We start from the raw sequence: 25117 nt of genomic DNA on the forward strand, positions 1-25117 counted from the left end.
CATTTATAATGGCTGTGACCTCTGCCATTAGTGTGCAAAGCACTTCATGGGTTAGGCGAGTTTTGTGCTGTAGAAACATTGAATCAAGGATTCTTCTGGCAATACCGACCATACGTTCCCAAGAGCCTCCCTGGTGAGAGGAGTGTGGTGGGTTAAACTCCCAGCTGCATCCCTGCTCGCTGAGGTATCTCTGTACCGTTTTGTCCATCCCAAGCTCCTTGCACGCTTCAATAAAGTTAGTACCGCAATCGGATCGGAGCTGTGTCGCAGGGCCTCTGAGTGTGAAGAAGCGCCTGAGAGCATTTATGCAGCTGGAGGAGTCCATAGCCTCGATGACCTCGATATGCACAGCCCTCAAACTCATACAGGTGAACATGATGGCCCACCGCTTGCTGTTCGCCTGTCCTCCTCTTGTGCGTCTAGTTGTGACAAACCAGGGTCCAAACACATCAAGCCCCACATACGTAAATGGAGGGCAGGTTTTTAGACGTTGGCAGGTCTGCCATGCGCTGTTCTATGCATTTATGGAGTACTGAGTTGATCAGCGTCTTGCCTCCCAAGATCCACAATCCTGCTGCCCTGATCGCTCCTTCCGTCAGGTGGCGGCCTTGGTGTTTCACATGCTCATGGTGCTGTCGTGTGAGCAGTAGGGAGAGATGTGGCTATCCTTGGGTAGAAGTATTGGGTTCTTTTCTGCAGTTGCAAGTTCTGAATGCTTTAGTCGGCCTCCAACGCAGATGAAGTTGTCCTCCAAGATTGGACTGAGTTTCTGCAAAGGGGCTGTTTTTGGATATTGCTTTGTTGGCTCGGAGGGCTGAAAGTTCTTTTGCAAAGGCTGCCTCTTGCGTTGCTTTGAGGATAACATTCTTTGCTTGTGCCAATTCGCCTGGAGTACGAGGTACGTCGCATCTGTGCCAGCCTTTGCATTTGCTGTTGTGGTTTGAATGTTTGTAGGATCTTGCCATGTGGACGAGCAATGCTACTCCTCTTACCAGGGAAGCGAAGGTGGAGAAGCGTTGGAAGCGCTCAGAGGTAAGTATTAGTTCCAGGTGAGTAGCACAGGTGTGTACCTGTGGTCGAATTTCTGAGTCATTTCCAGGTTCAATTCGCTCGAACATCTCATGTGTACGTGTTTCCTCTGCAGGTGGCTGACGCAGGAAGGAGGGTCCAGTGAACCAAGAGGTCAGTGCCAAGCGGGATGCAGGTAAGGATCTTGACGCATGGTCTGCAGGGTTTTCTTCTGTACATACATAGTGCCATTGTTCAGGCTTTGATGACTGTCGGATACGTTGAACTCTATTGTGGACGTATGTGTAGAATCGTTTTGATTCGTTACAAATATAGCCGAGCACTACTTTGCTGTCTGTGTAGAATTTCGTTCTTTCCAACTTAAGGTCCAGCTCATCCTGTAGGAGATCTGCCATCTCTACTGCCAAGACGGCAGCGCACAGCTCAAGCCTTGGGATGGTAGGCTCGGAGAGGCGTGCTAGCTTTGTTTTGCCCAGAACGATCTCCTACTTCGACTTGCCCATCTTCCTGAACTGTTTTCAGGTACGCCACAGCACCAATGGCCTTGGTTGAAGCATCTGCAAACACACACAATTCTGTGCATGCTGCTTTAGTGAGTGAGGTTACTGTGTACGTACGTGGAACATGAAGCTGTTTTAGGTCTTGGAGCGAATCCCTCCAAGCCTCCCATCTACTCAGTGTGTCTTCCGGGAGGGGTGTGTCCCAGTCTGACTGTTCAGATGTAAGTTCCCTGAGGAGGGCTCTGCCCTGGATCGTGACGGTGCCAGCAAACCCAGGGGATCAAAAACACTGTTGACAGTGGAGAGGACTCCACGTCGGGTGAATGGTTTGTTCATGGTAGATGCGGAGTAGGTGAATGTGTCGGATGTGATCTCCCACAGCAGACCCAAGCTCCGTTGTGTGGGTGCTGTTTCTCCACTCAGATCTAGGTCCTTGATCACTGGGGCACAATCTTCAGGTGGGAAAGCCTCTGTGACTGCTTGACAGTTTGACACAAACTTGTGCAAGCGGAGATTTGATTCAGCAAGTGAGGCCTGTGTTCGTTGGAGCAGGTCGATTGCTTCGGCTTCATCTGGTAGGGACACCAGGCCATCATCAACATAGAAGTGCCTCTCCACAAACTTGACAGTATCAGCACCATGCTCCTGTGCACCTTCCCTGATGGCTCTTCGCAGCCCATAGATGGCCACAGCAGGAGATGGCCCGTTGCCAAAGACGTGGACCTTCATCCGGTATTCAATAACTTCCTTGTTGATGTCATTGTCCTTGTGCCATAAAAACCGGAGGAAGTTGCGATGGTCTTCACGCACCAAGAAACAATGGAACATCTGCTGGATGTCCGCCAGGATTGCAACTTTCTCTTTCCGGAAGCGTAGCAGGACACCCAGGAGGGAGTTATTGAGATCGGGGCCTGTGAGGAGCACGTCATTGAGGGAGACACCGGAGTGCTGGGCACTTGAATCAAAGACCACTCTGATTTGATTGGGCTTTTTTCGGGTGGTAAACCCCAAATGTTGGGAGATACCAGCACTTGTCACATTCTCTCAGTGGTGGCGTTATCTCGGCATGTCCGTTAGCAAAGATCTTCTCCATGAATGCCACATACTGTTCCTGCATCTCCGGTTTTCTTTTCAGGGTTCAACCGGGTGAGTACCTGCCCTTTGTTATTCGGCAACGGCTGGCGTGGTTCTCTGAACGGCAATGGAGCGACCCAACTGTTTGCGTCGTCTCTGTAGACGTTTGTGTCCATTATCTTTAAGAAGATGGTATCTTCCACTGATGGAGCAGGTTTGTTGTCATGCTCAGTCCGGTTGAAAACTGTCTGCCCTAGCATCCTCTCAGGTGCTTTGCCAGGCCTGTTAAAGCGCTGCATCTCCTTGACATGGATGAAGCTTGTGCAGGGTTGAAAAATTGAATGGCGACCACTGTCCAGCACGTTGGTCTTGAACGTGTTGACTGTCAATGTCGGCTTATGTACATTGCCCAGGCACACCTCTCCAATTACTACCCAGCCCAGATCCAGACGTTGGGCAAAAGGAGCGTCATGTGGTCCGTTGACCACATGACTCTTCCGAGTAGCACGAGTATTTCTGCTTTCGGGTCCAGTTCTGGGATATGCTTGGCAATGTGATGGAGATGCGGCTGGTGTAGAACTGAGCTCGGTGTTGAAATCTCAGACCGATTGTCTGGTATCTCATGACACTCAATGAGTGGTGGGAGGGACGTCCAGTGACTCAATCTGGAATCCCTCTGCCTTCTTGCCACATGTTTCTACGATGCCAGAGCAAGTTTTGAGATGGTATGACAATGGTTCGCTCTCTACACCGAACAGCTCGAAGAACTCTGGTCTTGCTAATGAGCGATTGCTCTGATCGTCCAGAATTACATAGGCTTTGATGGCCATGTCCATGGAACCCTTGGGGTATATCTTCGCGAGACAGATCTTTGAGCATGAACGGCTCCACTGACCAGGACCGCAAACTTCTGTGCAGCTTGTTCTAACGACAGCCGTGTTAGAATGATCTTCTTCCTCTCCGCCGTTCCCTTCTGATGGTGGAGGAGCCTTGACAGTTTGAGGTGATGATTTTGTGAATGTTGTGGTGCTGCCTTGATACATGAAGCGACCATGGTTCTCTCCTTTGTATTGTGACCCAGAAGACATCCACTTGTCCTGAAGTCCATATGGTAGCTTGTCTACGATTGGGCCGATGCCACGAGAAGTGTCCAGGTACGACAGTCCACTGAGATATCTGTCTTTAGCGCCTTGGATCTCCATAAGCAAATCCCCAAGTTCACGTAATTTGGAATGATCCTTGGCTTGAATCCTAGGAAAACTGCTGAAACAACCGCTGAAACAGTGACTGCTCAATGATTTCGGGGGCAGCATAGCACTCATGTAGCCTCTCCCACGCTTTGTGTAAAGCCAAATTGGGGTTGTTGACATGCACTGAGCGTATACGTTTCACCTGTTGGCCAGATTCCTTTCCCAGCCATTTAGTCATGAGGTCCAATTCTTGGGTTGCTGTGAGGCGAACTTCACCAGCTGCGCTAAAGAATGAAGAGTACCATGCACGATAAAGAATGAAGAGTACCATGCACGATAAAGAATGAAGAGTACCATGCATGATAAAGAATGAAGAGTACCATGCACGATAAAGAATGAAGAGTACCATGCACGATAAAGAATGAAGAGTACCATGCACGGTAAAGAATGAAGAGTACCATGCACGATAAAGAATGAAGAGTACCATGCACGATAAAGAATGAAGAGTACCATGCATGATAAAGAATGAAGAGTACCATGCACGATAAAGAATGAAGAGCACCATGCATGATAAAGAATGAAGAGTACCATGCACGATAAAGAATGAAGAGTACCATGCACGATAAAGAATGAAGAGTACCATGCACGATAAAGAATGAAGAGTACCATGCACGATAAAGAATGAAGAGTACCATGCACGATAAAGAATGAAGAGTACCATGCACGATAAAGAATGAAGAGTACCATGCACGATAAAGAATGAAGAGTACCATGCATGATAAAGAATGAAGAGTACCATGCACGATAAAGAATGAAGAGTACCATGCACGATAAAGAATGAAGAGTACCATGCACGATAAAGAATGAAGAGTACCATGCATGATAAAGAATGAAGAGTACCATGCACGATAAAGAATGAAGAGCACCATGCATGATAAAGAATGAAGAGTACCATGCACGATAAAGAATGAAGAGTGCAAGAATGAAGAGTACCATGCACGATAAAGAATGAAGAGCACCATGCATGATAAAGAATGAAGAGTACCATGCACGATAAAGAATGAAGAGTACCATGCACGATAAAGAATGAAGAGTACCATGCACGATAAAGAATGAAGAGTACCATGCATGATAAAGAATGAAGAGTACCATGCACGATAAAGAATGAAGAGTACCATGCACGATCATTCTCTGGCTTATCATCAAATTGGTACAGTCCTGAATTGACAAGGTCTCGCCGTGCCAAATATTGTGCCAAAGGCTCTGCCAGTGGTGATGTGCTAACTGGAGGAATATGTCGGGGCGCATATGACTGAGCATCTATGTTTAGGGTGGGGAATGTTTTTCTGACATTAGACTTCGTCTCTCAACTCTAGTCGGATCAGGTGAGTTTGGTGCAGGTAAGTAGGCTACATCGTTGGATCAGCATTTTCAGACTTTGGCTTGTTGATTGTGTGTAATTGTGAAATGTCTTCCACAGGTGGATGCCATGTTATGAAGCTGTCGTGTGAATCATCATGGAATGGCGAAGCAACAGGTGGGGCTGCCATGTGTGGGGAGGGAGAGCGAGTCTGAAGGGCATTTTGAGATTGGACATATTCACTGGTTCGTTCCATTTTGGTCCTGGCTTCAGATTTTCATCTTTCAATTACTGTATGAATTGCATCAGCGTTTTCCATCACTTGAGCCTCCACCACGCACACACACACACACACACAAGTAGGCTATGCGCAAATATCTTAGGGTTGTCGAAGGTATTGGCACATATCGATACTAAACATTTGAAAGGGATACAATACTCATTTGCAACAGGTATCGATACCAGCAGTGCTTTGTCTTAATGAAAAATCAAACATACTACTGATTTTTCTCTCTCTATCATTGGTGGGTATCTGTTGCTTCAACAAGCTCAAGGTGTGTTCTGATAGGCTGACGACTAGAGCAGGGCTAATCTGCTGTGTAAATGCAAGGATTTTAGTGATTATGGAGACCCGTGCGTCTGTCCGTCCATCTGCCTTCGCTTACTTTTATGCCTCTGCCTCTATGAGTGAGTGACTTTCTTTGGGCGTAGCTTTTTACTCAAAGTGTAGGCCTACATTCCAAAGCACTTTCAATAAAAAGGTTTTATCGGAAGTTGGAATTGCCTCAGTGGACTCAGTTTTATTCTCTGCAATCTGTATTAATAAATGTGTCCCTGCAGATCTGTATTTACCCAATCGGTAATGCGCCTAATTCCCAGCAGAGGCCGCCATTTGCTGAGCCTGTTTACGCGCATGGCTCCAGTTCATAGATCAGTTTCATCTTTGAATAATGGTTAGATCTCCCCCCAAAAAATTGCCAATGCATCCTTCACAGGTACATTTCAGGAAACTTGAGCTCCTGTTAAAATATCTCACACTCCAAAATATCTCAAAATCCATCAGTTCCCAAAATATCAGAATGTCATCATTGTACAATGTATGGTTTTATCTTCCAATCCAGCCACAGAGGGCGCTGTTGCTGTCCCCCCATCCCCCCCCAACTGAGTTTTACAGCTGCTTCTTTCCCCATGTAAGTGGACGGGGAAAACTCTTTCTGGGCTGCAGGGTGTCATGTGACTTGTAATACCGAGCTTGGCCACCATGTTCAATTTGCTTCATGTGACCTGATGCTGGGGCCCTGAGTGGCACACAGCAGCGCCCAGGTGCTGTCAGTGTTCCTGATGACCCTCTGCCACGCCCACCTCTAGTACCTGCAGAGAGACAGCAGCAGCACAGCCAGTACCTGCAGAGACAACAGACCGCAGCAGCACAGACAGTACCTGCACAGAGATAGCAGCAAAACAGACAGTACCTGCACAGAGACAACAGACCGCAGCAGCACAGACAGGGTGCAGAGGGGCGTCACTCGTCACACTGGTTTAACAGGCTGCAAATGACACCCATTGTTCTCAGCCAGAAACCTTATAGTTGTGTGTGTTGACTACCAGGAGAACACCAAGCGGCTCAGAACTGGTATGCAACTTTACCATAATTCGCCCTGTACAATGTATGTTGTTAGTCTCGCTTGCCACATTTGTTGTGTACCCCCTCTTCAGCTGATTTATTTTCTATTCAAGTCTATTTAATTGTAAGAGCTGACTCAGTGTCAGATCTGGCCTCCAGTTTCAAAACACAAGGGACAAACATGAACAATCTGTAACTCGGCTGGTAATAAATCAAGAACGGAGAGATTTCAGCGCGGCTACGGTTTGAAATTCCGCCAGAAGACAATTTCCTCCCAACAGCCTGGGACATGCAGTGTCCACAGCATATGGCTCATGACAGATTACGCAGGGATACTCAACTTGGTTTCCCTGGGGGCCACTTTTGTAAAATGATAGGAGGCCAGGGGCCAGTTAATAAACAAACAATAATCATTTTTGATTGTATGTTTGCCAGACCCAGGGGGTCGGCCTACCTACAGGAGGCTTTGTCTGTCGGTCGGTCTGTCCCTCTTTTCCTCCCCAGCCATTCAGGAACGCTTCAGATTTCAACCACCAGGGGCAACAGAGCAGGTCTGGACTTGCTACCATTTGAACCAATGGGGACACTAACAAACATTGAATTACCTTTAATTCAACTGGTTTAAACATGTGCCGTGTAACTGTACAGGATCTGTACTTGTTGTAATTGTGGTGCCTAGTTTGGTTCATTATTGGCCATTAGATCATATTAGATCATACTTATTTATTTATGGAATAGTTAAAAGAAAGACATGTCTAAATGTGGTCATTAACTACAGTACATTAGAGGGCAATAGAGGGCCCACAACGCCTGAAGGTAATTTGTATAAATATCACCTACAGCCAACTGATTAATGAGATGGCAATCAATAGTATGACAGCAATTGATCATATTTACACAACCATAAACCCACAACACACTTGTAACATTCATGAGTTGAAAATGTTTTAGCCACTCAAATTGCATTGGGAAGCTGCGTTGGGCAGGTCAGGTGAGCAAGTAAAATCAATGAGGGTCTAATCAACAAGGGACAGGTGAATGTAATCAGACTGGAATGTTTGCTGGTCTAGCCTATACACAAATCTACAACCAAATACCCCTATACACCCCCACCATGCTGTATTCCCATTTAATTCCAACACAATTTTAATACGGCCTAAAATGATTTATACTTTTAACTTATAAAGTGGTTTGTTGTAGGTGTTTTGGTCTCAAAAACATGTAGATCAAAGGTGGAGGGAGAATTGTACACTACATAAACTGGAAGGAGAAACTCCATAGACAAGAGTCTGTAGAAAAGGTTCTCATTTATTCTACATGCTCAAATAAACAAACAAAGTGCTGTGTAAAGAACATTTTTGTGAAGCAACCAACTAGGAATTTGTTCCTTCTCGGTCTGGCAGAACCAGGTCTCCTGGTCTTGTTTTGGGGTGTCAGCCAGAGTCTAGTCTGACAATTTTGTGCACACAGGATAGTTAGTTAGGTTAGGTTAGTTGAGTACATACGAGTGCCTGGGTGGCAAGCAGACGGCGGTATTTGACAATTTAGCTGGAGCTCAGTCAAACTTGATTTCACTTTAGTTTTCATTGTGAATTAGAAAATGGTCGGCGGGCCACTCTGCACCCTATCGCGGGCTGCATCTGCCCCCCGGGCCGCAAGTTGAGTATCACTGGATTTAGTGGATTAAGGGGACAGAGTGCACTGTTTTGTAATTGGGCAAATAAAGGGGGGAAAGTATGTTGTTGAACTGCATGCTCACATTACCTCTTGCATAACCTCTTCTTACATTTAAAAGCTGCCGTAGGCTATTAGCAGACAGACATACTGTAAGTTCTCCTCTCAGGCTGCAGCACTTTGGAATCAAGTCGCCATAAGTTACAGGTAAAACAAAACTTTCTAAATATCTCACTCTATTTCTGTAGGTATTCATGTGTCAGCAATATATTCAATATGACTTCTCAGGGGATGGATTAAATGCTACAGTACAACAGGTTAGTGGTGCAGTATAACTGTTTGTGATCTAGTGATTCCATACAGAATGGATGTTATAGCCTACAGTAAGTATATGATTCAGTAATGTTAGAAGTAAATGTGAACAGTTTTGTTTTTGTTTAGCAATTAGTCTCACCATAGCCTCCAAAATGAGTTGAGAAGAGTCTGTTGTGAACAAATTAGGAGAATTGCCTGTGCAACATCAGGAAGATCAGAGCCTACCTGTCTGAGCATGCAGCACAACTGCTAGTAGGCTACAGACGCTGGTAACAACATGCCTAGACAACTGCAACTCCTGAATCTACATTCCTCCTTTGTCTCCCACCTCTCCCAGACAGGATGAAGAGGAGGCTGGTGATAGACGTGGACACTGGGGTGGACGATGCCCAGGCCATCATGGTGGCTCTTGCGGCTCCCGATGTGGAAGTCCTGGGGATCACCTGTTGCCACGGCAACACACCCCTCGATAATGTCTGCAAGAATGCACTCCGTATCCTGAAGGTCTGCAAGAGACTGGATGTAAGTTTGAGCTTGTGTGTGTGTGTGTGTGTGTGTGTGTGTGTGTGTGTGTGTGTGTGTGTGTGTGTGTGTGTGTGTGTGTGTGTGTATGTGTGTGTGTGTGTGGGGGGGGGTGGTTCCCAACCTTGGGCTCAGAGCCATTGGATTCAAATGGGCTTGTCTGATTTCTTTCATTTTTATTTATTTATTTTTACACCAGACACAATTTAAAAATATGGAAGAGGATTAGGACCACATGTGAAAAAAATATTTTGAGTTCTGAGTCAGGATTCTAAGAATACAGATAGAATTCTGAGAATACAGATAGAATTCTGAGAATAAAGTGTGAATTCTGAGTTTAAAGTCAGAAGAGAATAAAATCTGAATTCTGAGATTAAAGTCAGATTTCTGGCTTTAAAGTCAGAATTCCTAACGGTACAAATAGTATTACATACTATTTACAAACTAATTTTAGCAACAAGAAAAACAATGTCTGGTATGGAGTCCCGGATCTGCCGTATCAACAAATAAATGAATAAATGTATAAATGAGCAGATAAATACATATATATGTATCATAAATATATGTAGAAATAAATGTAGATGACATAAATGTATATATATGTGTATTTTCCTATTTTTGTACGTTTTATATATTTATTTAATGATTTATTTGTGTATTTATACATTTATACATTTATTTATACATTTATACATTTATTTATACATTTATACATTTATTTATACATTTATACATTTATACATTTATTTATACATTTATACATTTATTTATACATTTATACATTTATTTATGGCATTTATTTATGTGTGTTTTATTTTATTTATGTCTGTTTTATTTACCTCCCATTTATTTCTGTGCCTTGTATTTAGTGATGTCTCCTTTGTATTTAGTGATGCGTCCTTGCTTCCTTTCCTTTTCTGTATGCATTTCTGCCTCACTCAATGCAAATTAGGGGGGCGGCCCGTGCATTTATGCCTGCTGCTCAATGCAGATTAGGGGGCTGGCCGTCATGGGCTCAAGTCTTTGCCTATTGGCTCGAATGCACATTGTCCTATCTGCTCCAAACTTGTCATGCATGATAAGTGTCCATGCCTGAAGATATCTGCACATCAATATCCATGGTATTTACACTCATAGCGCCACCTACTGGCAACAGGAAATGACATGTTTTACACTTACATGAACTGCTCAGAGTGGGTTGAACACATCCACCTCGGATGTGGTCAGAAAATCCTTTACCACCCAATGCAGCTTCATTGTGATGATTATGAGTGCTCATTGACTGGCGTGGGCGTGGCGCCATGGCGAAGGTTGATGTTTCGCCGTCACACAGGAAGTTGGAGTAACTTCATTGTAGATTGTCCAATCTGCTCCAAACTTGTCATGCATGATAACTGTACATGCCTGAACACATCTAGATGTCAATATCCATTCATAGTCATAGCGCCCCCTACTGGCAACACAGAAAGTGCTTTGTAACTTGGCCCTACATGCTCACACGTGCACCAAACTTCACATGTTTGATGAGCATCCCAGCCTGAAGACATCTAGATGACCATTTGGAGTTAGAGGCAGAGCGCCCCCTACTGGCCACACAGAAAGCGGTTTGTAACTCGGCCGTACATGGTCACACCCGCAACGAACTTCACATGTTTGATGAGCATTCCAGACTTCACACATGTACATGCCAATATAGCATTATAGGCAGAGCGCCCCCTACTGGCAACACATAAAGTTGATTGTAACTCAACTGAACGTTGTCCTATCTGCTCCAAACTTGTCGTGCATGATAAGTGTCCATGCCTGAAGATATCTGCAGATCAATATTCAGTGATAGTTACAGCGCCACCTACTGGCAAAAGGAAATGACAAGTTTTACACGTACACGAACTGCTCATAGTGGGTTGACCACATCCACCTCAGATGTGGTCAGAAAAGACTCAAGCTCTCGATTAACCTTCATTGTGAGGATTATGAGTAAGACATTGATATGTCAATATCCATTTATAGTCATAGCGCCCCCTACTGCCAACACATAGATCGTTTTGTAACTCGGCAGTACATGGTCCCCCGTGCACCAACATACACATGTTTGATGACCATCCCAGCCTGAAGACATCTGGATGACCATTTGGAGTGATAGGCAGCGCGCCCCCTACTGGCCACACAGGAAGTTGGAGTAACTCCATTGTAGATTGTCCAATCTGCTCCAAACTTGTCATGCATGATCAGTGTACATACCTGAAGACATCTAGATGTCAACATCCATTTATAGTCATAGCGCCCCCTACTGCCAACACAGACAGTGGTTTTTGTAACTCGGTCCTATATGCTCACATGCGCACCAAACGTCACGTTTGATGAGCATCCCAGCCTGAAGACATCTATAGGACCATTTGGAGTTAGAGGCAGAGCGCCCCCTACTCGCCGCACAGGAAGTTAGAGTAACTCCATTGTAGATTGTCCAATCTGCTCCAAACTTGTCATGCATGATCAGTGTCCATGCCTCAAGCCATCTACAGTATATGTCAATATCCATTTATAGTCATAGCGCCCCCTACTGGCAACAAAGAAAGTGGTTTGTAACTTGGCCCTACATGCTCACACGTGCACCAAACACATGTATCATTCATTCAGTCATTTCACCCATTTCCAGGGGTCAGACTTTAACGAACTCCTCCTACGGGGTTCATCAGATCACCCTCAAACTTGCACAGCAGATAGAAGAGACCCCAATGATGAATAGTTATTAAAAGTTTGCATTTGGACGGCGTGGGTGTAGCTACGCGGCGAAGATCGATGTCTCGCCATGACACACGAAGTCGCTGTCACTCGAATGCACATTGTCCTATCTGCTCCAAACTTGTCATGCATAACTGTCCATGCCTGAAGACATCTATATGTCAATAACCATTTACAGTCATAGCGCCACCTACTGGCAACAGGAAATGACATGTTTTACACTTACATGAACTGCTCAGAGTGGGTTGAACACATCCACCTCGGATGTGGTCAGAAAATCCTTTACCACCCAATGCAGCTTGGGCATGGCGAACATTGATGTTTTGCCGTCACACAGGAAGTTGGATTAACTCCATTGGAGATTGTCCAATCTCTGCCAAACTGCACGTGCTTCATACGTGTCCCAGCCTGAAGACATCTATATGTCAATATCCATTTAGAGTCATAGCGCCCCCTACTGGCAACTAGGGGGCGCTCTGCCTATCACTCCAAATTGTCATGTAGATGTTTTCAGGCTGGGATGGTCATCAAACATGTGAATTTTGTTGCGCGTGGGACTGTGTAGGGCCGAGTTACAAACCACTTTCTGTGTTGGCAGTAGGGGGCGCTATGACTATAAATGGATATTGACATATAGATGTCTTCAGGCTGGGACAATGAGCAGTTCATGTAAGTGTAAAAGATGTAATTTCCTGTTGCCAATAGGGGGCGCTCTGCCTATAATGCTATATTGGCATGTACATGTGTGAAGTCTGGGATGGTCATCAAACATGTGAAGTTTGTTGCGGGTGTGACCACGTACGGCCGAGTTACAAACCGCTTTCTGTGTGGCCAGTAGGGGGCGCTGTGCCTATCACTCCAAATTGTCATCTAGATGTATTCAGGCTGGGATGGTCATCAAACATGTGAAGTTTGGTGCGCATGTGAGCATGTAGGAGCGAGTTACAAACCACTTTCTGTGTTGCCAGTAGGGGGCGCTATGACTATGAATGGATATTGACATATAGATGTGTACAGGCATGGACACTTATCATGCATGACACGTTTGGAGCAGATTGGACAATCTACAATAAAGTTACTCCAACTTCCTGTGTGGCCAGTAGGGGGCGCTCTGCCTATAACTCCAAATGGTCATCTAGATGTCTTCAGGCTGGGATGCTCATAAAACATGTGATGTTTGGTGCACGTGTGAGCATGTAGGGCCAAGTTACAAACCACTTTCTTTGTTGCCAGTAGGGGGCGCTATGACTATAAATGGATATTGACATATACTGTAGATGGCTTGAGGCATGGACACTGATCATGCATGACAAGTTTGGAGCAGATTGGACAATCTACAATGGAGTTACTCTAACTTCCTGTGCGGCGAGTAGGGGGCGCTCTGCCTCTAACTCCAAATGGTCCTATAGATGTCTTCAGGCTGGGATGCTCATCAAACGTGACGTTTGGTGCGCGTGTGAGCATATAGGACCGAGTTACAAAAACCACTGTCTGTGTTGGCAGTAGGGGGCGCTATGACTATAAATGGATGTTGACATCTAGATGTCTTCAGGTATGTACACTGATCATGCATGACAAGTTTGGAGCAGATTGGACAATCTACAATGGAGTTACTCCAACTTCCTGTGTGGCCAGTAGGGGGCGCGCTGCCTCTAACTCCAAATGGTCCTATAGATGTCTTCAGGCTGGGATGCTCATCAAACATGTGAGGTTTGGTGCGCGTGTGAGCATATAGGGCCGAGTTACAAACCACTGTGTGTTGGCAGTAGGGGGCGCTATGACTATAAATGGATGTTGACATCTAGATGTCTTCAGGTATGTACACTCATCATGCATGACAAGTTTGGAGCAGATTGGACAATCTACAATGGAGTTACTCCAACTCCCTGTGTGGCCAGAAGGGGGCGCTCTGCCTATCACTCCAAATGGTCATCCAGATGTCTTCAGGCTGGGATGGTCATCAAACATGTGTATGTTGGTGCACGGGGGACCATGTACTGCCGAGTTACAAAACGATCTATGTGTTGGCAGTAGGGGGCGCTATGACTATAAATGGATATTGACATATCAATGTCTTACTCATAATCCTCACAATGAAGGTTAATCGAGAGCTTGAGTCTTTTCTGACCACATCTGAGGTGGATGTGGTCAACCCACTATGAGCAGTTCGTGTACGTGTAAAACTTGTCATTTCCTTTTGCCAGTAGGTGGCGCTGTAACTATCACTGAATATTGATCTGCAGATATCTTCAGGCATGGACACTTATCATGCACGACAAGTTTGGAGCAGATAGGACAACGTTCAGTTGAGTTACAATCAACTTTATGTGTTGCCAGTAGGGGGCGCTCTGCCTATAATGCTATATTGGCATGTACATGTGTGAAGTCTGGAATGCTCATCAAACATGTGAAGTTCGTTGCGGGTGTGACCATGTACGGCCGAGTTACAAACCGCTTTCTGTGTGGCCAGTAGGGGGCGCTCTGCCTCTAACTCCAAATGGTCATCTAGATGTCTTCAGGCTGGGATGCTCATCAAACATGTGAAGTTTGGTGCACGTGTGAGCATGTAGGGCCAAGTTACAAAGCACTTTCTGTGTTGCCAGTAGGGGGCGCTATGACTATGAATGGATATTGACATCTAGATGTGTTCAGGCATGTACAGTTATCATGCATGACAAGTTTGGAGCAGATTGGACAATCTACAATGAAGTTACTCCAACTTCCTGTGTGACGGCGAAACATCAACCTTCGCCATGGCGCCACGCCCACGCCAGTCAATGAGCACTCATAATCATCACAATGAAGCTGCATTGGGTGGTAAAGGATTTTCTGACCACATCCGAGGTGGATGTGTTCAACCCACTCTGAGCAGTTCATGTAAGTGTAAAACATGTCATTTCCTGTTGCCAGTAGGTGGCGCTATGAGTGTAAATACCATGGATATTGATGTGCAGATATCTTCAGGCATGGACACTTATCATGCATGACAAGTTTGGAGCAGATAGGACAATGTGCATTCGAGCCAATAGGCAAAGACTTGAGCCCATGACGGCCAGCCCCCTAATCTGCATTGAGCAGCAGGCATAAATGCACGGGCCGCCCCCCTAATTTGCATTGAGTGAGGCAGAAATGCATACAGAAAAGGAAAGGAAGCAAGGACGCATCACTAAATACAAAGGAGACATCACTAAATACAAGGCACAGAAATAAATGGGAGGTAAATAAAACAGACATAAATAAAATAAAACACACATAAATAAATGCCATAAATAAATGTATAAATGTATAAATAAATGTATAAATGTATAAATAAATGTATAAATAAATGTATAAATGTATAAATGTATAAATACATTTATAAATGTATAAATAAATGTATAAATGTATAAATAAATGTATAAATGTATAAATAAATGTATAAATGTATAAATACACAAATAAATCATTAAATAAATATATAAAATGTACAAAAATAGGAAAATACACATATATATACATTTATGTCATCTACATTTATTTCTACATATATTTATGATACATATATATGTATTTATCTGCTCATTTATACATTTATTCATTTATTTGTTGATACGGCAGATCCGGGACTCCATAGTCTGGGGTCCCTAGATTTTTGTGAAAGTGGAGTCTCACAAGCCAAGAATAGGACCCTAATTGGGACCCTCTGTCCTACATGAAGCTAAAACACCATCTTAACCTACCAGATCCCGGTGTACCGTGGCTGCTCAGAGCCCCTGCTGGGCCGGAACGTCCATGCAGGGGATTTCCATGGGACGGACGGGCTCGGCGACGCCCCAGACCCAGACGCTCCGGGCCTGGAGCTGATGCAGAAGGAAGGAGCTGTGGAGGCTATGATCAGGATGGTCAAGGAGAACCCTGGAGAGGTGGGTAGACCCTCAAGCTCCACTACAGCCATCCAGTGTCCGAGCTAAGAAATCACAATGTTTCAATTCTCATTGGCTGATGTGCACATTCATCCTCATATAGTGCACTGAAATAATGGTCAATAATATTGATACAGTATTGGCTGTTTTCTGGTGCATGCCTGCATGGATCTGGCATTAAAACCAAAGAGAGAGTTTGATGGTAAAGTAGCCATGGTGGAAGGATACATCTGTCCTCCATCCTTATAAGCACTGCAGCAGCAGCAGCCCTATTCTTTGTCAAATGTTGTGAAGTTGTGTTGAATTGGCATGCTCCAATTGATTTGCCATTGGCCCTTTTTGGCTTCAGAACAAAGCTTTTTATCAGTTGCCTGGAGAAATGGGTGTACTCTTAATGTATTACCCAACTGTTTTTAATGTATTACCCAACTGTTTTAAGCGCCCCATACAGCAAAGGATAAACACCCTGAGTTATAAACAGTGACATGTGACTACTCTTGCATATTTAGTTCACCAAAACATGGGCCAGTAGTATTTGCGCATTGTCACTCAACTTCTACAGCTTGACTTCAGAAGTTCAGGGAGTCAGGATCATGACCTAACCTGGAGGGGTGTTGGTCATTTCAGATAACCACACGGCTCCTTATCACAAGGATGCTGGTTAGGGGATGGGCTGGGCATCACTTTTTATGGCATCAACAACATCTTCAGCAAAACCAGCAATACACCTGTTTTAGCTTTATTCAGTTGTACACATTGAACTCTGTCTCCTCTCTAATCTGTGACTCCTGCCTCCATTTGGCTCTGTTAAACAGATCATTGCATTTATTCATAAGTTACAGGGCCAGTGTTGGGGGTAACTCATTACAAAAGTAGTAACTCAGGAATATAACTTATTACCAATAGGATTTCAGTAATATTATACCAGTTACTTTGTCAACTAACACAAGTTACAAATTGAGTTACATTTCTTGTATCAAAGCATACATTTAAATAAAGATACAATCCTTTCCTAATCAAATTGGTAAATGGTAAATGGCCTGCATTTATATAGCGCTTTTATCCAAAGCGCTTTACAATCAGTAGATAGTCTACATTCACCCATTCATACACCAATGCAGGGTGCCTACACACCATCGGGAGCAAGGAGGGTTAAGTGTCTTGCCCAAGGACACAACGACAGCAGCTGGGAGGGAGGGAGCGGGGATCGAACCGCCAACCCTTGCGTCATTGGCCGACCCGCTCTACCTCCTGAGCTAAAGTAACTTGCCCAACACTGTACAGAACTGGCTGTCTATAAGAGACTGTTTAAGTTACTATATTCAGTTGAATTCAAAGACCGTACAGGCTGCACCACTGCAAATTATTTGGTTACTAGCAGAATAGCCGTCCCTGTGTGACTGGCCATTTAGTCAGGCCTCGCTCACAGAGTTGGCATGCAGCCTCTCCTCTGTCTCTCTCCCCAGAGGGGGCTCATAGTCCACTTCAGTGGCCGATTACAACTCAGCTCACCTGTGTGTTGTTCCAGAGTTCACTGGCTCAGTCTAACTCCACTCACCTGTGTGCTGCTTCACTCTGGAGCCCTCCATGGCGCTGAGGCATTTTGGCCACTAATTAGTCATTGTTGCCCATTTAGCCGGCCCTAATTAACCTAATTTAAAAAAATCTGGCTATGTTAGGTCACCCGCAGGGCTGCTCTTGACACTTCCTGAAAGATTCAGCGTGATCACATGCAAAAAGCTGTGGCCGAACACAATTCTGCGTACGCACGCACGCAGGCACGCACACAGGCACGCACGCACACACACACACACACACACACACACACACACACACGGACACAGACACTTTGCATTCTTATTATAGGATCGTTAATTAAACGATAGCACATATTCCTACATGCTCCTTGCCCTCCTAAGTAGCAATAGTTAACGATACACTATAGAGGGTATTAATAAGTGGGTATAGTCCATAAGCTTGAAAACTTAGCAGTCATTGAAGTTGATAAAGCTTGAAATCTTAGCAGCCATTTAGGTTTAGAAAGCTTGAAATCTTAGCAGCCAGCTGATCAACAACATTTACGCACATCCTGATATATAATATTAACCTCTGATATAGTATGGTTATTTTGTGCAACGAGCCAGTCAAATAGGATTGACTGAAATTTTAAAGAGATAATGCATTTTCTTCTAGCCTGTTTCTTCTCCACAAGGCACTTTGTCATATTCCTCTCTCTCTCCCTCCCTCTAGGTGAGTCTGGTAGCCACGGCCCCCCTCACCAACCTGGCTGTGGCAGTCAAACTGGACCCTTCCTTCCCTGAGAAACTTAAGGGGGTCTATATCATGGGAGGCAACACCGACTGTACGTTTGTGTTTGTGCGTGCTTGTGTGTGTGGGTGTGTGTTTGTGTACGTGTGTGTGTGTGTGTGTGTGTGTGTGTGTGTGTCTGTGTGTGTGTGTGTGTGTCGACGTCAACTAGATATTTTATATCAATAATTGCATACTTTTAGTAAACGGAGAGAAAATACTTTGTTGTGTGTCTAGCCAGGGGCAACACCACAGTGTGTGGGGAGTTCAACTTTGTAGCAGATCCTGAGGCCGCCTACATTGTGTTGAACCAATACTCCTGTCCCACCTACATCGCTTCTTGGGAGTTCAGCTGCAAGAACAGCCTGCCATGGGTGAGGTTCCTATGTTGGCTACCTCAGAAATGTAATGATGTTGTCATGATGTTTATCATAACTGTCTGTGGGGGCGGCTGTAGCTCAGGAGGTAGAGCGGGTCGTCCACTAATTGCTTTGGATAAAAGAGGTCGGTGGTTCGATTCCCGGCTCCTCCAGTCTGCGTGTCGAAGTGTCCTTGGGCAAGATACTGAACCCCAAATTGCTCCCGTTGGTGTGCCAGCACCCTGCGTGGCAGCCTGCCGCCTCCATCGGTGTGTGAATGGGTGAATGTAACTACTGACTGTAAAGCGATTTGGATAAAAGCGCTATATAAATGCAGGCCATTTACCATTTAACTGTCGCTGCAGGGTTCAGTTAAATTGTGTCATAATAACAAATCAGCTTTATGCATCATCTTAGGCACCAAACCGATAGCCTGGGTAAACCCAGCACCCACGTGACCTGCTCTCTCAGTTCCCAGTCACTAGGTGACTGAGAACAGGTCTGAGAGCAGGTCACGTGGGGGATGGGTTTACCCAGGCTACCAAACCGACACAGCTTCAAGGAGGGAAACAGTTATTGGATCCATGTAACCAGACAACGTACATTTCTTATTTCAGTTCAATGGAAATCTGTCATTCGTACACTACTAAAATGAAACACATTTGAAATGCATTTGCATGATCAGCACAAATGGCTTAGCTCTAGGCCATGTTCAGACTAGGAGGCCAAATCTGATTTGTGAACTTTAGTGACCTATTAATTACTTTATCCAGATTGGTTTTATGAGTCTGGACGCTCCAAGTCTGATTTGTGTCACTTGTCCCAAACCACATATGGAGGTAGTTTCCAATCTGCTTTCGACTGATGTGACTTCAGTGCGGACGCGCAGATCCACCAAATCTGATTTGAACGTCACTCGCAACTCGTCATCAAATGCTTCTGCGCAGGAAAACCACCTCACCAACGTACGTATTTACTGACGCCCACGTCGTTACCATAGCAACCCATGCAGATAGGCTGTTTAGGTCTGGACACACAGATCCGACTTGAGAATGAGATTTGTGGCAGTGCGGATACACTCCCGAAATCAGATTTGGGAAACCAATCAAGATAATGATGATTAATGACTTTATCAGCAAATCCGATTTGCCTGTAATGTGAACATGGCAAGATTCATTCATTCAGTCAGTTTATCTGAGCTCTATTTGAATCAATTTAATAAATGATGGGCATTCATTTATTATTATTCATTTACATGGTCCAAATTGTTGGAAATTTGTCATACAATTTAAATCCTTAGTCTATTACAAAAGAGGCATATTTTGTACAATTTTGAAAATTGAAACAAATAATTACATTTTAAGTGTTAATATGTATTCAGTTGTCAGTCAGTCAGTTCATGCAGTTGTGAGTTTAATACATAGAGCAATATTTTGCAACCAACAACACAACCAATTAAGTGCCGCCATCTTTGAAAACCTCCCAAAACAATGATTTGATCAATCTTGATTCAACCCATACAGCATTAATGGAGGTGTGGGTGCGTCTTCAATTTTCTGACAAATGTTTCACAAACTTTCAATTGCATTACAATCAAGAAACCTTTTTTTAAATGATCACTCTCTTGGTCACACAGAAGTAATGAATTATTATTTATTATTTTATTTTTTATCCTTTATTTTACAGTCTTTCTGTGATGCTTGGCTGGCCCAAAACACTGACAAGGCTCGTTTCATGGAGAGGATTTTCAGCCACACCATGAAGGTAAGAGTGTGCCAGTCATTTTGGTACATATAGGTACACTGGAATACAGAGAAAACAATATCTAGAGTACGTTTACAAAATAGCCTAATAAATATACAGTCTGATTACAAATAGTGACAACTGTAATCTGAACAAAGAAGCAGTCTAATGATCATAGATAAAACCGCCTATTGGATTACTCTGAGAAGTGCTTCCAGGCAAAAGCACTTTGTTTGTTGGATTATTATGGACAGAATTCTACTGTAATTCAACCTAAAATAGTAAATTCATCATGGCTGTCATTTGAAAAAATGGTATGCAAAGTACAGTCTCTCTCTCTTAACGGGACAAGCCCCGTCTTTTATTGTCACACGAAAACCACAACACATGCATGCGGCGCCGGCCACAACACACTCATGCTGATGGTGGCCGGTGAAAAGTGTCCTCTGCATTTAACCCATCCAGGCATGTCCTTTCCTCCGGGGGGCAGGCCAGGAGCAGTGGTCGCTTTCTCGTACAGCGCCCGGGGACCAACTTCGGATGTTGTCGTCACTGGTCGGATGACGATGACGATCTGATCTTCTGCATGTTTTTAGTGGGGGGGGGGGTTATATACGGAGGAACCCCCTGGGGGAGCACGGGGAGAGCATGCAAAGTGGAATACAAATTTGTTTTGACATTTATGATGTTTTTTTTCCCCTTTTCTTTTTTTTTTAGGAGGAAGTATCTTTAACAGATAACATTTTGAAACTGCAACTGCATGCAAAGGCATCATGTATGGTGTCATGTCAGATGGCGTGACTAGGTTGACATGCACAGAGTGACTTGGCTATATTGGCCATAGTACTCCCAGGACAGTTACTGTATACACAGTTTTTGGTAGATTGTCCCACGGCCACTGGTCAACTTAATCTAATTAATGAGAACATAGGAGGCCATTGGCGTGACCTCAAAAGTAATAAAATGAGAAGTTGCAGAACTTGTACAACTTATATCCACTGTATTCACCTGCCATGCTAGAAATTATAGATGCAGCAAACAGGTTTTCTGGGCTCAGTTCAGATTTTCTTTTTTTATCTTTTCTTTTTTTGTACTTTTACCGTGGGATCGTCCAATCACTGATGACCTATTTAGAATGTTTATAATTGGCCCTGAATAAACCAATTAACAGAATAAGTTGTAGTTGTACTTGTATTTGTAATAGGGGAGAAATAATGATAATCTCAATAGGAATTATATATGCCATTCTTTTGAGAGAATGATTTTGTTGATATCAAAAATGTATATTTCTCTTAATTAAGAGTACTAGTACAGCGCCTGTTCACTCACTCACTGTGTTGGACTTTCACTCACTGAGTGCGGTTACACAAACTTGACCGGTCCTACTTATAGCCTCTGCAGGGAAGGATTTATGACATCACTGATGATGACACAATGTGACAGAAGACCCGGAATGTTCTGAGCATGCTCAATTGTGACGGTTTTGACTTTTGCCGCAAACCTCTGTTCTCCTGAGCATGCTCAGTCAGAGTCACAACGGTTTTTACGTTCGGCACAATGGCTCTTGTGACCTTGTGATGCCCTATGACCTTGTGATGTCATAATGTATGCAAATTTAGTTTATTAATCGATTTTAGATGATTTATGCTAATTTATGCAGGAAAACCATGTTCCGATCGGTCGAATCGCACAAAATTCAGCACTGCACTCCGCAGGGTCGCCAGCAGCGCACCCGCCCGATTTTGAAGTCGATCGGGGCAACGGTTCTCGAGATACGCGAAAGAAACACACGCGCGCACACACACACACACACACACACGGAAGGTCCTGCCATTACAGAGAGATGGCCTTCCCTGTTAACACATGTCAAACCAATGAGGCTAGTTGAGTAAAGTTCTTGTATTGGTGTTATTGCAGATGGTCCAGACTGCAAGGTATCAGAAGGAGCTGGTGGCAGGAGCTGGTTTCACTTCATGTGACACCTACGCCATGGCTGCTGCCATTGACGACACATTTGTGACAGAGAGCGAACAGGTGAAGATCTACTGCTTTTATCCCTTTAACATTTCCCTTTTTCCTTTTCAGCAATACAACATACTGTATAGCTATTGAGATACTGTACCACACAGTAATAATAACCCACAACATGTTTATATGAATAAGTTTGTTTTGCTAGAATTAGATCTTCAGCTCAGTTCGATTGGTCAAAGGAACAGCTGTGGATAGAAATGCACCAGAATGATCGAATCGAATCGATTTCTTCTTTTAAAATGTCAGAAATGGTGTAAAAACATTGAATACACATTGTTATTCCATTTGAATGGACAGTTTGATAATCCACAGCATTTTCAGATGAATAAATGTCCATTTTACTACTTTCTCTAACAACAAGGATTCTGCCAATATCCAGAAATACCCGGGTGTCTGGTAGCTCTTCTCTGGGGGGAAATATACAGTAAAAACACTACAGAAAGGAGTGCTTGGCAACATAAACAAACCAAATAAAGGAAGTAAAAACACAGATATCCAAGTTTACCCCAGTTTAACTCTTCACTAGACACTTATCTGAACATGATGGAGAGAGGCGCAAATGTGTAATATCATCTTCCGCCACCAGGTGGCAGTGACAGTGGAGCTGGAGGGGACCTACACCCGAGGCATGATGGTGCTGGATCATCTGGAGCTGCTTAAGAAGAAGCACAAGGCCATCATCATGAAGGCGGTTGACCTGGAAAAGTTCAAGAAGATGCTGATGGACTCGCTGAAGTAGAGTGGCTACACTCGGTGGAGCAACTCGCCCTGAAAATCACTGACAGAAATTGATTTTTTTTTTTAAACAAGGGGAATCATCACTTACATCATAAAAGCACAAACAGATTGATTTTATGAACCGAACATTAAATTAAAAAATCCATCTTAACTTTTTTCAGTTCACACTGAGCGACGTGGTAACAAGGAAAAGAGCTCACATGTCAGATGGCGAGTAGTCATTCAGAGTTTGGTGGCTTTAAACATCAATATATCATTGATACATTAATTGTGATACTTTGTATCAATCTTCTTTACGTACAATTGATTAAGGGGGTTATGTCTGTCTGTTTCTCTGCAATTTTTCTCCCACAGTGACATCATGTCACTGATGACATCATTGAGTGCTCGGATGTCAGTGTCTATGACATCATCCGTGATGTCACTTGAGCACTGATGGTCCCTCGAGCAATTGTGATGTCACTGATGTCACAATGTCTAAGAAATGCGAGTCACTCGAGCACTCCGTGATGTGATCAGTGATGGTCACTCGAGCAATTGTGATGTCTTCAGTGAGTGAGTGATGTCGTCAGTGATGCGAAGTTGAGCAGGGCCATCTCGGCGAGCTGCAGGGCGGGCAAGGCCGCACAGCCGGCGAGCCTAGGAATTGAGCCCGCGAGATGCCTAGTACACACAAATAAGCTAAAATGGAGATGACTGGTATCCTTTATCTATTTATCGATCTATCGATCTATCGATCTATCGATCTATCTCTACTTGCTTTCTCTGTCTGACTTTATTTAGTGAAATAAAAGCATGTCCATATTCAACGTGTACAATTTCATCCTTATAGAGTGAATGGTATTTTCCCTATTCACTTGTGGTGCTTCACTTCCACTCGATAGTCTTCTACCAAACTCTACCGTTTACAATCTGCCCAAAACAAGATCACTCTGCCAGTAATGCACTTTCACCCCCACAGCCTGTGCAGCAGCTCCAAGAGGACCATACAAATGTTTTTGGAGATATTCTGACAAACCTTATTTGGACTCTGTGCAGGCTGTTTCAAGAGAGAGCCAAAGTGGAACGCAGTGTTGGGGGTAACTCATTACAAAAGTAACATATTACATGTAATATATTACTTTTAGCAGTAACTCAGTAATATAACTTATTACTTATAGGATTTCAGTAATATTATACCAGTTACTTTTCCAAGTAACTCAAGTTACAAATTGAGTTACATTTTATTAAATCAAAGCACATATTTAAAAAAGATGCAATAATTTACTAATAAAACTGTGTTTTCATGCAAATAACCTGACTTCAAGGCGATTGAAATAATTTTTCGAGATGGTGCCGGGGCGGCGATGCCATTCTGCTGCTGCTGTTGTTTTGGTGAAAGTAATGCAAAAGTAGTGTAATAAGTAATGAGTTACTCTACCCAGACAGTAATATTGTAATGTAACTTATTATTTTCAAATTAAAGTAACTATTAATATGTAGTATATTACATTTTGAAAGTAACTTGCCCAACACTGGTGGAACGTCACTTCCTGCTTCAGCACTGTACCAGAGATTTTCATCCGCCATTTATTTTCCCATAGACATTTCATAAAATGCGTACAAGTTTTACTTGTTCTTCAAACCAAACGGTTCAGATATATTTAGAAACAGGAGAGATCGCATAACATTTCACTCTGACCAAAACATAAAAAAATGCGGCTTTAAAGAAAATATGTTTTCAATGTTGTTTTTGAAAGTTTTGGTCTGAGTGAAATGTTCTATGGTCTCTCCCGATTCTAAACATATATGAACCGTTTGGTTTGACCAAGTAAAACTCTTTTTTTAAACATTTTACAAAATGTCTATGGGAAAATAAATTGCGGAAGAAAATCTCTGGTACAGTGTTGAAGCAGGAAGTGACGTTCACTTTGCCTCTATACATAGGCTGGTTGTTGTGTATCAAAACTGGTCATGTAGTGCTGCTGTCTATATGAATGGTTCTATTGCTTTTTATAGCACACACTA

At 43.7% G+C, this 25117-nt stretch overlaps 1 protein-coding gene across 2 annotated transcripts; it reads left to right on the forward strand.

The window, feature by feature from the left end:
- The first annotated feature begins 6734 nt into the window (after nucleotides 1-6734).
- LOC310774000 (inosine-uridine preferring nucleoside hydrolase-like) lies at nucleotides 6735-23906 on the forward strand. Of its 2 annotated transcripts, none has more exons than XM_083634051.1 (8): nucleotides 6735-6786; nucleotides 9104-9288; nucleotides 15753-15932; nucleotides 18183-18294; nucleotides 18477-18613; nucleotides 20285-20362; nucleotides 22259-22375; nucleotides 22959-23906. In XM_083634051.1, exons 2-8 carry the CDS (start codon nucleotides 9109-9111, stop codon nucleotides 23109-23111), a joined length of 957 nt encoding a protein of 318 aa, XP_083490177.1. In that variant the 5' UTR covers nucleotides 6735-6786; nucleotides 9104-9108; the 3' UTR covers nucleotides 23112-23906. The 2 variants fall into 2 exon arrangements, with proteins under 2 accessions (XP_083490177.1, XP_083490176.1); XM_083634050.1 differs by lacking the exon at nucleotides 6735-6786 and adding an exon at nucleotides 8604-8658.
- The last annotated feature ends 1211 nt before the right edge of the window (nucleotides 23907-25117 follow it).

The sequence above is a fragment of the Poromitra crassiceps genome (genome assembly GCF_964638095.1).
Source record: "Poromitra crassiceps genome assembly, chromosome: 3".
NCBI lineage: Eukaryota > Metazoa > Chordata > Actinopteri > Beryciformes > Melamphaidae > Poromitra > Poromitra crassiceps.